This window comes from Meriones unguiculatus, chromosome 16 (genome assembly GCF_030254825.1).
Source record: "Meriones unguiculatus strain TT.TT164.6M chromosome 16, Bangor_MerUng_6.1, whole genome shotgun sequence".
Classification (NCBI taxonomy): Eukaryota; Metazoa; Chordata; class Mammalia; order Rodentia; family Muridae; genus Meriones; species Meriones unguiculatus.
Window position 1 is genome coordinate 26,962,627 of NC_083363.1, and position 16,260 is coordinate 26,978,886.

The 16,260-nt window shown below is 41.1% G+C and overlaps 1 protein-coding gene across 8 annotated transcripts in view; it reads right to left on the reverse strand.

The window, feature by feature from the left end:
• Positions 1-16,260, reverse strand: part of Ascc1 (activating signal cointegrator 1 complex subunit 1) — an 86,129-nt gene that overhangs the window by 43,756 nt on the left and 26,113 nt on the right. For all 8 annotated transcript variants that reach the window (XM_060369502.1, XM_021643475.2, XM_021643476.2 and 5 more), the window contains exons 6-7: positions 11,009-11,145; positions 394-513 (exon numbers count right to left, since the gene is read on the reverse strand). In XM_060369502.1, the coding sequence (XP_060225485.1) occupies positions 394-513; positions 11,009-11,145 (257 nt within the window). The remainder of the gene's footprint in view (positions 1-393; positions 514-11,008; positions 11,146-16,260) is intronic.

Consider the following 16,260-nt stretch of genomic DNA (forward strand, 5'->3'; position numbering starts at 1 on the left):
TCGAGGCCTCTGGCTTCTGCTATACTGGATCCTCATTTGGACTCTTCTTGAATATCCTGTTGTTGTCCTGTGTCATGGAGATCCTGCAGCTTTGGTTCTGCAGGACTGGCACCTTCACACAACCCACTTGCATAAAAAAATCGACTGTTATGATCAATACTCACTATCCAGAGTCTTTCAAGCTAACAGTCTGCAATTCTTGTCTGAATGTGTTAGCACATTTGTTTTAATGAACAAAGAACAGGCCTGTTGTTGCACACATGTAATCCTAGTACTTTGAGAGCTGAGACAGAAAGATGATGAGCTTGAGGTAACTTTAACACCTTGTAAGCCTCGAAGGCACCAAACATTTGGGAACCTCTCAGTTCAAATAAGCATAGATTAAAAACCTACTTGTTGGAGCCATCTTTCATGTGGACTTTGGCATAAAGAACATCCACCATCCCAGGATCATCGTTCATGTACTCGATCCCTGCCATCTCTACTTCCAGGGGTTTGCCTCCAGAAATGTCACTGTCAAAGAAAAAACATTAGGCTTTTACACCTGTATAAGCAAAGCACCTTGAGATACTGTAATATCTCAAGGCTAATACGCATAGTCAAGTAGTGCAAGATCTGGCTTGTGGGGTTTTTCCAACAACAATGACCTAGCGGTCCTTCTAATTTCAAGTTAAGAAATGCCCAGTGCCCAAAACTACAAAATGCAGAAGAGTGTTTTCAGGACCACACCATGTTCCAACACTCACTGATGAGCTCTAAGACAAAGTTGAGGGATGACATGATTGGCAATGGCATTCTATATGACAGCCCTTCTCTCCTTTATTTCAAGTTACAAGACACTTACACACGCTAGCAATGAAAGATGTGCATAGCAATTTAACACATCTTCAGGAGCATTTGCCAACATTAATGAAGAACCTCCCAGACTCATCTGTACAAGAAGTCCCTTTCTAGGGACCCACCCCAAGGAAATGGCAGCACAGCTGCTGAACCAAGTCATTGTTTGGGTTCTTAATTGTTTGGTGTGTGTGTGTTGTGTGTGTGTGTTAAAGCAATGTTTGAGTATATTAAGAAAGAACTTTAATATAGATTTAAGCAAGGGCATTAAAGAAGAGACAGGAAGAGGGGGCAGGCAGGCCTAGAATATGACAGTACACACTACAATATAGGCATAAGCTTCTCATGAGAAGTCACCTTAAGTGTCTTAACAAAACCCACATATGAGTTTGATGCCTTCTCTACTTCACTGTGTCTAAGTTATTTTTCTGTTGCCATGACAAACACCATGACAAAGGCAACTTTACAAAGGAAACAATTTGGAGCTCAGGGCTCTACAGTGTTAGTTAGTCCATGACTATCACGGTGGGGAACACGGCAGCAGGCAGGCAGGCAGGCAGGCATGGTCTAGAGCAGTAGCAGAGAGCTTACATCTTGATCCATAAGCATGAGGTACAGAGAGCTTATAGAATGGCATGGGCTTTTGAAACCTCAAAGCTCACCCAGTGATACACTTCCTCCAACAAGGCCACACTTACTAATCCTTTCTAAACAATTCAACCAACTAGGGAGCAAGTAGTCAAACATATAAGCCCATGGAAGCCATTCTCATTCAAACCCTGCATACTGCTTTAAGGGTTTCTGAGGAAATTCTTTTGATAAATGAGATAACAGGACAGTTCCAAAGTCCATTAGACAGGATTACAAACAGAAAAAAATGAAACCACGGGCGTAAGGATTGAAGGAATCCTTCCTGTACTAGGTTCCAACATGGGTTTTCACTCTAACAACATTTATACTCTTGTTTGTGATATTTTGAAAAAGTTACAGGATCAGATCTGGGAAATGAAAAAGATTAAATTTAGGACTCTTCATTGCTATTGGAACATTCCCATATGAAAAGTTTCTCTTTTTGTGTGAAAGTAGATTTTTTTATTTTGATTGACTTCTCAATGTATTAATACCAATTTAATGGCAGAAATTTGGTTCCGATGAAATTTGGTAATGCTACAGAGAGCTATTAATTTTCACAGGAAGTAGGTAAACGGCTAGAAAGACAAAGCACAACCTTCTAGCAGCACAGCAACTTAAACCACAGGCCATAGGCTTGTAGCTTTTATATTCAAATGGCATGAAAATTTTTTTTGCTGGTGACAGAAGTGAGAAATGGGAAACAAGACCTGGACACCGAATGGAGCACTGTGTGGACTGTAAACAACAACAGACGAACCAAATAGAAGGGCTCGAAGGATAATCATAGAAAAGGGAGCCAATATTTTACTCAAATGCTTTTTATACAAATTATATATATATATATACACTTACCCAAAAATGTTTTATACCGATGTTTCTCAATTAAAGATGGGTCCAAAGCTATAGTATAACTTAAGACTCTCGACATGAATTTTCAATTTCTTTAGTTAGTGCATTAGTTTTCTAAATCTAATTACCTAATACCTTTTTTTATAGACATAAATCAAGTAGTCATCGCTTTTTAAAAGGGTTTGAAGGTTAAATGGTATTTCATTGAGATGCTATGCATATCAAACTTATAGCAAGCCCGTTAAGAATCATCACCAACCCTTTATCTGACAGAGGACTCATATCCAGTATATATAAAGAACTAAAGAAGCTGAAAAGCAGCAAACCAAGTAATCCACTTAAAAAATGGGAAACAGAGCTAAACAGAGAATTCTCTGTAGAGGAATACCGAATGGCAGAGAAGCACTTAAAGAAATGCTCAACCTTACTAGCCATTAGGGAAATGCAAATCAAAACAACCCTGAGATTTCACCTTACACCCATGAGAATGGCCAAGATCAAAAACTCAAGTGACAACACATGCTGGAGAGGTTGTAGAGAAAGGGGAACCCTCCTCCACTGCTGGTGGGAATGTAAACTTGTACAACCACTCTGGAAATCAATCTGGCGCTTTCTCAGACAACTAGGAATAGCGCTTCCTCAAGATCCAGCCATACCACTCCTAGGCATATATCCAAAAGAGGCTCAAGTACACAAAAAGGACATGTGCTCAACCATGTTTATAGCAGCTTTATTTGTAATAGCCAGAAGCTAGAAACAGCCCAGATGCCCCTCAACTGAAGAATGGATGCAGAAACTGTGGTCCATCTATACAATGGACTATTACTCAGCAATGAAAAATAAGGAAATCATGAAATTCGCAGGTAAATGGTGGGACCTGGAAAGGATCATCCTGAGTGAGTTGTCCCAGAAGCAAAAAGACACACACGGTAATATACTCACTCATATAAACATACAATATAGAATAAACCCACTAAAATCTGTACATCTAAACAAACTAAGCAAAAGAGAGGACCCTAACTAAAATGTTCAATCCCCATCCTGAAAGGCAAAGAAGATGGATATCAGAAGAAAAAGAAAACAGGAAACAACCTAGGAACCTGCTACAGAGGGCCTCTGAAAGCCAGAAGAGGAAAACAGGAAACAACCTCAGAACCTGCCACAGAGGGCCTCTGAAAGCCTGTGTCCTGCAGACCGTCAAAGCAGATGCTGAGCCTGATGGCCAACTGTCAGGCAGAGTGAATGGAATTTTATGTAAGAAGTGGGAAATAGTAAGAGCTGGAGAGGACAGGAACTCCACAAGGAGAGCAACAGAACAAGAAAATTTGAACACAGGGAACTTCCCAGAGACTTATACTCCAACCAAGGACTATTCATGGAGATAACCTACAACCCTGACAATGCAGCCACTTCTGATGAGAACTGATAGACTAAGATCAGAAAGAAGGAGAGGAGGACCTCCCCTATCAGTGGACTTGGGGAGGGGCATGCATGCAAAAAGGGGGGAGAGGGTGGGACCGGGAGGGGAGGAGGGAGGGGCTTATGGGGGATACAAAAATGAATAAAGTGTAATTAATAAAAGTTAAATAAAAAATTTTTAAAAAAGAATTATTATTAAACATATCAAAAAGGGCTATGCAGGTTGATATTCTTCTTCACAGTAAACATTTTCTGATTGCCACCTGATAAATGTTGAAAACACACAAAAAGACTTCACTTCCTAAGTTCTCTTATGTTAATAAAGACATCTGCTCCAATATACAGCAATAAATTTTGCAGTAACTATCAGTACTTTTTAATAGGATGTAACACCTAAAACAACTACCTAGAAAATAAAGGACAATTATTTTGGTGATTTTACAAATCTTTTTTTACAAATGTTTCTAGATAAAAGAAAAAGAACATTGTTTTTATATAAGCAATCTTCACAGCAACTCTTATTTTGTTAAAATTTTTAACACTTGGCTAGCAAGATTCCCACTAGACTCCAGATTAAGGAACTTCTTTTCTTCCTATGCCCCCTCAATGTTTCCTCTTTCTGCCCGGCCCTAGTTTCCTCCTCTGAGACTTCAATCCCTTAATCTTTTTTTTTTTTGAACAAAACTATAAAAATAGTTTATTTATTTATTTTGAGAGCAGGGGGATTGTTTTATAGGCCAGGATGATCCTGAACTTCTTTTTTTTTGTTTGTTTGTTTTGTTTGTTTGTTTTCTTTTCTTTTTTTTTTTTTTCAATGCAGTTTATTCAGGAACCTTGAACAATCATCTGACCCTGGGGAAAGCCAGCCCACAGCTTAAATAGCCTCTGGGTAGCCAACCCAGGCGTGCCACGTGGGCAATGCAGATAGGTCCACATACATGGAAGCAAGCCAGATCCTCAGCCTTAGCCAAATGTGGAATTGTTCGTGACAGAGAGCACTCACCATCCGGAAGGTGGAAGGCAGAAACCAGCTCCATCTTTAAGGCACAGCATTACGCAGCTCTCTACAGTTCCCCCTTTTTGTTTTAGACGCATCAGGCAAGAGTAGAGGTCTGATCTCTGATATTAGAAATAAATTGGGACTTTGTACCGATGTTCATTCAGGCCTTTACAGCCATTGAAGCAAAACATTCGCCCCAAGCATGGTTGGATACCATAAAAAGCTAAAATGTTACGCTCAGGATGCGAGGCTAAGCACTGCACTCAGGGTCAGCCGCTTTGGACCCAGAGAAGAGCATGTCTGATTGCATGCGGGTTGATGCCCCAGGTCCCGCCTCTGAGAAAAAGGTATCGGACGGGTCTGATGCTCTTTGGGTGGATGACACCTAAATGAACATCAATCCCTTAATCTTAAGGGTGGATGATGTCTGAAGATCCATTCTCGACAACTGATGAACAATGATGCAGACCCTACCTATGCAGGACTGAGTCTCAACCTGTTTCTCTAAGGGAGCATGAGAAAGTCTAGCCATGGACACTGGAAAGCTGTCATTCAATGGGAACCCACAGTGGCCCAGAATATTCCCATCACTGTGTTTTCTTCCCAAATCCTTTTTATATACTGAAGTACATTCAGATATATACTTCAACCAGAAAAAGCTCCCTCCCAATCTGCAAGACAGGGAAGTTCCACTCACTATATAGCATTCCCTAAGCATCACAAGGGTAGGCCCCATCTCTCTCACTTTTATACCTCTTAAATCTCTAGTCAGCACTAAATAGATGCCCCATAAGCTGGAAAAAGCTGCTCTAGACAACTGAGAAGAAAGCCTGCCATCTCAAGGCCTCTTTTGGGCTCTACTGGTAGCCCTGAGACCTGCTCCTCAGGTCTGTCTTGTACCTTAGCTCACCATGGGAAACCACTGGACTATAATGGTGCCCTACAACTGCCTCCTTTTTGTCACTTTCAGGCCCTACATGCTATGATCATCAAGCTGGATTCAGGTAGAAAAACCTTCCTCCTTAAGGAGTTTGTCCAAAGTGTCCCTACCAAGGCCTTCAATACTCTGAATATCTGAGTGCCCTTGGGTGGGGGGTTTCCTGTGGAATTATACTCTAATCGGGAAATACTGGAGGCCAGGAGAAGCTGCTACCACTTGGGTATTCCTACACCTGCCAGAAAGGCAAAGTGGTGTTTATGGTGCAGTCTCTGTAGAGACTGAGTGGCCGGAGGAGGCCAACATAGTGCCACTCTGAATCACAGGGCCTTGAACAACCAGGGGTGCCTGCACTGGTCAAGAAACAAGACCATAAGTGACAACACATGCTGGAGAGGTTGTGGAGAAAGGGGAACCTTCCTCCATTGCTGGTGGGAATGCAAACTTGTATAACCACTTTGGAAATCAATCTGGCACTTTCTTAGACAATTAGGAATAGTGCTACCTCAAGAGCTAGCTATACCACTCCTAGGCATATATCCAAAAGATGCTCAAGTACACAACAAAGATATTTGCTCAACAATGTTTGTAGCAGCTTTATTCACAATAGCCAGAACCTGGAAACAACCCAGATGTCCCTCAGTTGAGGAATGGATACAGAAATTGTGGTACTTTTACACAATGGAATACTACTCAGCAATTAAAAACGAGGAAATCATGAAATTTGCAGGCAAATGGTGGGACCTAGAAATGATCATCCTGAGTGAGGTATCCCAAAAGCAGAAAGACACACATGGTATACACTCACTTATACAGACCTATAAGATAGGATAAATGTACTGAAATCTATATACCTAAAGAAGATAAACAAGAAAGGGGACCCAGCGTAAGATGATCAATCCTCACTTAGAAAGACAAATGGGATGGACATTGGATATAGGAGAAAAAAAGTAACAGGACAGGAACCTACCACAGAAGGCCTCTGAAAGACTCTACCTAGCAGTGTATCAAAACAGATATTAAGACTCATAACCAAACTTTCAGAGTGAAAGAAGGGGGAGTTAGTAAAACCTGGAGAGGACAGGAACTCCACAAGGACCAAATATATCAGGGCACAGGGGTCTTTCATGAGACTGTTTCTCCAACCAAAGACCATGGATGGATATAACCTAGAACCCATGCTCAAATGTAGCCCATGGTAGCTCAGTATCCAAGTAGGTTCTCTAGTAAGGGGAACAGGGACTAATTTCGAACATGAACTTAATGGCGAGCTCTTCAACCCTCGTCCCCAAGGGAGGAGCAGCCTTGCTAGGCCACAGAAGAGGACACTGCAGCCAGTCCTGAAGAGACCTGATAAACTAGGGTCAGATGGAAGGGGAGGAGGTCTTCCCCTATCAGTGGACTTGGAAAGGGGCAGGGAGGAGATGAGGGAAAAAAGGTGGGATTGGGAGGGAATGAGGAAGAGGGCTATGGCTGGGATACAAAGTAAATAACCTGTGATTAATATAAAAAATTAAAAAAATTAAAAATTAAAAATTAAAAAAAAAAAGAAACGAGACCAGCCAGGGCACTGAATGCAACTGAGGGGGTACACCCTAGTACCTCTTAGGCATCCATGTTGAAGTCCTCACCTGTGAGAGACACTTGGGCTAGATTCTCCTCCCTTGTGATCATTCCCTAGGTGTACTTGCTGAAGCCCTTGCCTGTGAGGGTCTCTCAGGCTTCAGGAGACAGTGGCTGGACCTGAACAGGGGCAGGCTCCTATTTGTCAAAGCAGATACTCAGAGCCACTGCCCTGTTTCTGTCCTAGATCCCACGGAGAAAAGTCACAAGGGACACATTTGAGCGTCAAGCGTTTCCTCAACACTGAATAATTCATTCAAAATCTAAGCTGCATGAGCCTAAGAATTTCCACAAAAATCTGCATTAGACAGCATCCTTTAGTTTCAACAACTAGATCCAGATTCAACTACCCACATTCCTCAAATACCCACAGCATTGCAACTTCATCTTATCGTGTTTTATAAGTCATGTTTGTTGTAATATTCCAACATTCCAAGTGAAATGCCATCACATGACACCATGGCACAGTCTGTACGGGTCCTCTTAGTTGCAGACTTTTCCTTTGCACATTTTATGTTGGGATCTTTACAGCACAGCAGGCTCAGGTTAGAAATGCCATTACACACACACACACACACACACACACAAAAGAAAGAAATGTCATTACACATTGGCATACGCCCTAAGGGTACCCACTGCAAAGATGGGGAACCTAAGTAAAAAACAAAACATAATTTGCTCACCAAAGCTTAATACAATTTTCTTTAAGTTAAGTCTCTTGCATTTGGGAAACTGATCTTGTCTAGGCATGCAGACACCTGAGTCTGACCCTAATATGACAATCGCACACCTGAGTTCAAACTGTAAATGTTTTCAAAAAGCGCACTCAGCAGGGCAGTAGAAGAGTGGGGAGGCTCGATTTGTTTAACTTGCTGGTCTCAAATCTTCCCAGCTTTTTGAAAACAGCATCTTCAAATATCTTTCTGCATGCATAGCAGTTTTTTGGCAGGGCAACTTTGTCCTATTTCAAGAGCTTTGCTGAATTTGAAAAACCACAACTACCATTTTCATCCTGTCATGTCAGGGTCCTAGGTTCTTTATTCCCAGTGCACACCGGCTCTGACAATCATCCAGACTCCAATTTGGCAAAGGCACTAAATACCGAAAAGGGAAGAGCTCAGCTAGGTCTGCCCAGAACTTAGGATTAAAACTCAGTGATTAAAATCTGTGGTCTGATTTTCTTAAGGTAAGAACAAATAGTTTGATACATAAATATTTAATCTAACTCTACATTTTTTTCTTAGCAGATTATCCCAGTGGCAGCCAGAAAAATGCAGCTACTTTCAGTTTAGTTTAACAGAAAGAGAACTGGGAATATATTGAAGTATGAGACCTTTAAGTATTTTTATTTTATACAAAGAAAACTACAACTATATAATGATGAACTCCAAATTATTTTGAGTTTTAAGTAAGATTTAAAAAATAAATCAACAAACATAGAAGTGCACACCTTTAATTTCCCAACACTGGGAAGGCAGAGGCAGGTGGATCTCTGTGAGGCCAGCCTCATCTAAATAATGAATTCTAGCACATCCAGGGCTACACAGAGAAACCCTGTCTCAAAAATTAAAACAAAATAGCCATGTTCACCACTGAGCAAAGAATAAGAGCCACAACAGGCCAGCTATTAAATTCAATAGGTTCTTGGCTGTGCTCAACAAAAATATCTTATTTTGTGGAGCCTGGTAGTAAGTGCCTAGCACTCAGGAGGTTAAAGCAGGAGGTCTCATGGAAGAGGCAAGGCTGGGCTACATAAGACCCAGTCTCAAAAAAAAAAAAAAAAAAAGCAACAAATAGAAAAAATATAAGTGACAAGGAGTGGTGATGCGCAACTGTAACCCCAATACTCAGTAAGTAAAGCTAGAAGCAGAGGCAGGAGGATCTCTGTGAGTTAAGGCCAGCCTATTCTACAGAGTGAGCTCTTGGCTAGCCAGGATTACATAGTGAGACCCTATTTCAAAAAAGAAAAGGAGGAGGAAGAGGGAGAGGAACAGGAGCAAAAAGAAGAAAAGGGGTAACTGGCCCCAAACAAATCAATGTACTAGAGTCTTATGTGAAAAACAGGAAAAAAACTTTAGATCCTTTTGCCTTGTGCTACCCAGTGAGACAGGTGACCCATTTCTACACGGCCATGTTAAAAAAAATATGGTACCTACAGGTAATAATGTGCTTAAAAAAAACAGATACACACAAACAAACACACAGATAGAGCACACACATGCCATGGTGCTTATGTGGAACCACCTCGGCTGTTAGTCCTTGTTTTCCACCATCTGTGAGGATCTCTCGTTGTTCATCATTGCATTCTTTAGCTAGCTGGCCTATGAGCTTCCTTTCTCAGCCTCAGCTAAGGCTGGTGGATTTACTTGAAACTCAGAATCTGAGAATAGCCTAGGCAACAGAAAACCCCAGCTCCTCGTGAGGCTGAGGCAAGTGACTGAGACATCACAAAAAGACCTTGTTATTCATAAATAACTAGAAAAGGAGATTGAGGAAGAGGAGGGAGAGAAGAAATGGGAAGGGGGAAAGAAGGAGAGAAACAGGAGCATGAGTTCCTCTTTCCTAAGGAGTGCTGCTGTGGCAGGCCCTCTCAGAGACAAGGTTCTACTATCCTTCATGTCTTGGTTATGAGCCTTGACAATAAAGATCAATTTGATTATATATAGATGGATCTAGTCATGTCAGAGTCCTTAAAAGCCAACAACTTATTCCTGCTGCAGTCACAGAGGTGACAACTGAAGGTACAGAGAAATGCAATACTAGAATTAAAGGTGGAGAAAGAAGCCACTAGATAAATAATGTGAGAAAACTCTATAAGCTAGACTTTAAAGACAAGAATATAAATTTTTTTTCTTAAAACTAGAAAAAAAAATCACAGCTCTGACAATACTTTGATTTCAGTCCAGTGAAATCCATATAAACCTTCTGACACTGACCAGTGAAATAGCTCAGCAGATAAAGGTACTGGTGGCCAAGTCTGAACCTGAGTTTAACCCCTGGACCTAAACAGTAGAAGGGAAGAGCTTACTCCAACAAGCTGTTAACAGACTTTCACATGTGTGTCATGGCATGGGTATATTTGTCTGTACTTTTTATACATAAACAAACATTAAAATTTCCATGTCATCCAGCTCTCTCACTTAAAGATAAGTCTGTGACTGGGCTGCCCTTCCTCCCAACTCCTGACCCACAGATGGTAAATCAGATGATAAATGTGTATGGTTTTAAGACACTGAATTTGTAGCAATACGCTACCCAAACAATGGGATATACTGTTTAAACATTTACAATTTTATTTTTACTGTTACAATTTCAAAAGTGTAAATGAGTGCTTTAAGTCTATTTTCAAACTTTCAGTTGATTGTCCAATGTTAAGTACTACAAATGAATGAATAAGGGCTGAAGAGATGGCTCGGCGGGTAAGAACACTTACTCTTGCAGAGGACCAAGCTTTGTTTACCAGCACTTACATGGTGGATCACTCCAGTTCCAGGGGACCTGAAACCTTCTGACCTTTGTAGGCACTAGGCACATATAAGGTACACATACATACAAGCAAGCAAAACACTCGTACCCATAAAATAACTAGGTCTTACATATACTTTAATAGAGTGAGTCAACAAACCTGATTGCCATTTCATCTAGCTCTCTCATCCAAAAACCACTTTGATACTGAAAAGACTCCCTTCCGACTGCTGCCAGCTACTTACTTAATGAATTCCTCTTTACAGTGCTGAAGGATCTCACATGTCTGCTGGATCTCTTGTTCACTTAAAAGCACCAACATTCCAATAGTTAAGTGAAGCTTTTTGGGATTCTGAAAAATGGAGCTGTCAACCCCACGATCCTGTTGTCAAAGGAAGAGAAACAAGAATCTCAGCACATACAGAAGCAAATGGCAAGAATCATGTCAAAACTGGGCAAGGTGGAACACACTTTCAACCCCAGCATTCAGAAGACCTGCAAGAAGGTGAATCTCTGAATTCTGAGACAGCCTGCTCTACATAGGAAGTTCTGGGCAGTTAGAACTACACAGTGAGACTCATCTGAAAAACAAACAAAAATGTATAACCAGGACAAAGGAGCTTAACCTGAAATCCCAGCATTAGGAAAGCTGAGGCAGGAGGATCACTGCAAATTCTAGGATAGCTGGGATATATGAGGGAGGAAGAGAGGAAGGGAGGGAGGAATGGAAGGAGGGAGGAAGTAAGGAAGAAAGGAAGAAAAAGAAAGGAAGGAAGGAAGAAAGGAAGAGAGGAAGGAAGAAAGGACTAAGGAAACAACGGAAGGTAGGGATAAAGAAAGAAAGGAAAGAAGGAAGGAAGGAAAGAAGGAAGGGAGGGAAGGAGGGAGGGAGGGAGGGAGGGAGGGAGGGAGGGAGGGAGGGAGGAAGAAATGAAGGAAGGAAGAAAGGAAGGAAGGAAGGGCTGGAGAGGTGGTTCAGTGGTTAACAGCACCTGGCTGCTCTTTTAGAGGACCCAGTTTCAGACCCCAGCAGATAGAACCAGCTCACAACTGGCTGTAACTCCAGTCCCAGAGGATCTACCACCCTCTCTGGCCTCCATAGGCCCTAAACACATGTGATACACAGACATACATGGAAGCAAAACACCCATATACATTAATAAGTAAATAAAAAATGTTCAAATATACTAAACAATACAAAAGCAATTATTAAATTAAATAATATAAAAACAAATATCCAAATATATATGTTGGGATTCAGACTCAGGGCAAGTAGCTAAGGTACCCAAAGCCAACCTGACCTCCAGCATTCCTCAGTCCCTATCTGTTACAGGGTGTGACTGGTATACTAGCCTCTCTAACCTGACTTTACAGACCAGAAGCAGATGACCACCACCCCTTCCAGGCTTCTCTGGCTCCTTCTATATGGCAGCTTCACTGACCACTCTCCATGAGGTTGGTGAACCCACCCAAGAGCTGCCCCCAATAAACCTGCATTTATACTTTTAATTTGGCTTGAATTAGCAGAGATAATCTATCAATATATACCCAGGAGTGATGGCACATGCTTTCAGTTCCAATACCCCAGAGGCAGAGACAAGCAGATTTCAATGAATTTGAGTACATAGCAAATTCCAGGCCAGCCAAGACTACAGAGTGAGGCTATCTCAAAACACAAAACAAAATCCACAAGTAACTGGCATGAATATAACTGAGAAAAGGAAAATAATCCCATATACACAGGAAATTAGGTCTACATATGGGAAGAGCAAAGGTGGGGCATACTGCAGATAAAACTTAACTCAAAATGGATCAGTGATTTACACATAAAATTAAGCCTCAAATACTCACTTTGTAGACCAGGCTGACCTTGAACTCAGAGATCTGCCTGCCTCTGCCTCCCTGAGTGCTGGCATTACAGGTGTGTTTTGCTACTGAGCCTGGCTAGGATTCATTTTCTGTGACACTGTACTTGGCAATGGGTTCTTAGATATAACTGTAAAAGCATAAACAAAGAGAACTAACAGGACTTAATCAAAATTCACAAATGTAATACATTAGCTGTAGCAAGTGAAAGGAAACCAAGCATGGTGGTGTGCCCTTAGTCCCAGCACTAAGAAGGCAAGAGGACCATGAGTTCAAAGTCATACTAGGCTACATAGTGAGGCAAAGGGAAGCAAAGAAAGAAAGTAGGAAGGGGTTAAGGGGAGAGAGGAAAAGGGAAGAGGGAGAGAAAAGGACAAAAGAGAAGAGAGGAGAGCAAAATGGGAAGAGAAGGAAAGTAAGGACAGGCAAAGGGAGAAGAAGGGAAAGGAGGAGAAGAGGAAAGAGAATAGGAAAGGAGAGGGGAGGGAAAGAGAGAAGAGGAATATAAGAAGGAGAAACAAAGGGGAAAGAGGAAGATGAGGGGAGGAAGGAGAGGCAGAAGGGTGAGGAGAAGAAAGGATAAGGAGAAAGGAAGGAGGAAAGGAAGAGGGGAGCAAAGAAGAGAAAGTAGGGATACAGAGAGTGGAGGAAAGAAGAGAGCTTACAGACTAGGAGACATGTTTGCATTATTTATTAAAGATAGAATATCTAAAATTTATAACTCCCGCAACTCAAAAACAAAGAATAGAGAAGATTTAGATGGAAAACTTCCCAAAGAGGAAACCCAATCAGCTGTAATACCAATGTACAAAAGGTCTTCAACGTCGTTAATAATTTAGAGAAATGCAAAGCAAGCCACAATGAGGTACTAACTCTCAAAATAATACAGGGGTTGGGGGGATGGAATACTGACAAGGTTGCCAGAAATAGCAACCTCAGGCAATGCCAGGAAAGTAAAGTAGTTCAGTTCAACCACTATAAAAAACATGCTGGCTGAAAAGTAAAAGAATTACCACATAACCAACAATTCTACTCCTAGGTACATGCCTAAAAAAATGAAAAGAGACTCAATCAGAAACATGTACACACACATTCCTAAAAGTACTATTCACACAGCCAAGAGATGAGACAAGCCAAAATGCATATCAACAAATGAATGGTAAACAAACGTGCTAACCCAACTGCAGAAACAACAACCTAAACAGGAGTGGTGTGCCACGTAATTTATTATTCCATTATATGAAGTGTCTAGAGTATGAAGAACAAATACAAATTGGTGTCTGCTAAGGATAGGGGTGGTAACAGACAACGGTTAATGGGTGTAGGTTCCTTTTGGAAAGATAAAATATTAGAAAGTGCTACACAGCTGATAGTTGTGAACTGTCAATGTATTTATAATGCTACTGAACCACTCATTTTAAGATGGTTAATTTGACGGGCTTAAGACAGGGGAGGAGGCTTTTGATACAAAGCACTGACTCTTCACTTGGCCCCAGCACAGTCCAATGAGTGGCTAAAGCAAGACAAATGCCGTGACTCTGCCTTCATCTTGTATGTTTCCTTTACACTTGAAAACTTTGGGTCAGATTCTTGTTCAAATTGCAAGTTAATCACTTAAGGAAGGTTCATCTAAATCCTCCTCTACCCTGGCTAAAGACACCAAGATCAGAGGAACAAAAGTGTTTTCTAGAGTGCTGGGACAATTACAAGTCCCTGGAATGGCAACTAGAAGTCACCAGGCAAAGTTCTACACCTGCCAGAACAGTGACACAGACAGATCATCTCAAAACAAAGCTGTCTCTCCACCCATTAAGCTAAGCGGGAAATTGCCTGCCCAAGCAATAAAACTTCCCAAAGTGCAGGAGCCCAACAGAACCAGGCATGGTCTGACCAAGACTAGCTACGCAGACCTCACACCCATATCCACATTCTTCACCTGTAACATGTGAACCTAAGGCTACTCTGGTACCTGCCAAGGTAGGACGAGGAAGCTTGATCCCTCTTTTCCCAGTGAATAAACTCTTTTCTGGCCTTTCAGCATTACATTTTCTGAACTTTCTGGACATGATTTGTTGGGACTCCCAGAAGCTACTCCTTGATGGCTAAAATCTCCATTATTATATGAATTTCATTTAGGAACTTGGGGGCAACACTTGGTATTAGAGCCCACAAGGGTGGCCCTGGTTTTAATCATGTTACCCTAAAGAAATAAACAGTAGCCCAATAGAACAATTCTCAGGAAAACGAGAATGCACTATTTTAAAGCATTTTTTTTGTCTATGTATGTATGTGTCTGAGTTTATGTGTACCACATGTACACATGTACAGATATCTACCTGGACAATTATCTGATAGGGGGTGTCAGATTCTAACAAACTGGAGTTCAGAGGATGCTGGATCCCCTGAGGTGAAGTTACAGGTGATCATGAGCTGTCTGACATAATACAGGGATGTGATTCTCTTAACCACTGACCCATCTCTCCAGCACTGAATGCACAGAATTTTAAATGTTGGTTTAGTAAAAATCTTTTTTGAGATGTGTGTGGTAGCACATATCTGTAATTCCTGAACTGAGGAGTTCACAGCCAGCCCAGGATAAATGATATCCTATTTCCAAAAATGAAGAATTCTTTCTTTTTGGTCTGCCATCAGCTGTGATAATTTCATGGCAACTAAGTCTGTCCTGAGCTCCTAAGAATGAATGAACCTATACATTTCCCTCAAAAACACTACTCTATAAAATGTGTTGGGTGTCATGATACCACATCTGTAATTGCAGTACCTGAAAAGCATGGGCAGGAGGATTTTGAGTTTGGAACCAACCTGAGCTATAGAGTAATCTATAGATCAGTATGGGCTATAGAGTGAGACCCTGACTCAAACAAAACAAAACATATAGGATGTTTTCTACCTTAATAGATACTGCAATATATTCAGATAAAAATACTTTGCATTAACCTAAGTTCTGAGGGCTGAACCTGAGGCTCTGTGGTAGAGCATTTGCCTAGCAAAGCAAGACTCACTCTCCAGAAGTGCAAACAAATAGGTTCTACCAAGCACAAGGACAAGTTATCAGTGACTGTGGACACAACACGTGGTCACACCAAAAACAGTCACCCTTCCCTGGAATTGGCACTGTTTACATTTTCATACCTTCGCCTCTGAGAAATACAAAAGATGTATACACTTCCTAAGCCCTTTTAAAATTAAAGCGCAATTCATTTCACATACAATTGGCTGCTTTACCATGTACAATTCAGTGGTATTTAAGCATATTTATGCTGTGTAACCAAAAGGCTCTTTTTACTTTCAAATCTTTTTCATCTCCTCAAAACACTCCATATACATTAAGTAATCACATCCTGTCCTTTGAGGCAGGATCTAGTGTGACTTCCATATCTGGATTTTCTGATAGAGTTGCCTGTTCTGCATACAGGAATCATGCAACAGACAACCTCAATGACTAGCTTTCTTCACTTAGCATAGTGTCTTCCAGGTTGACCACATCTATGTACTGTAAAGTCACTTTAAACCTTAACTATGGTAACTGTCATAATTCATTAACTTCATCTGTAAATGGAAAACAAGAAAAATGTTGAAACTCTCCTCAAATAAACAGGAGCCAAGCAGG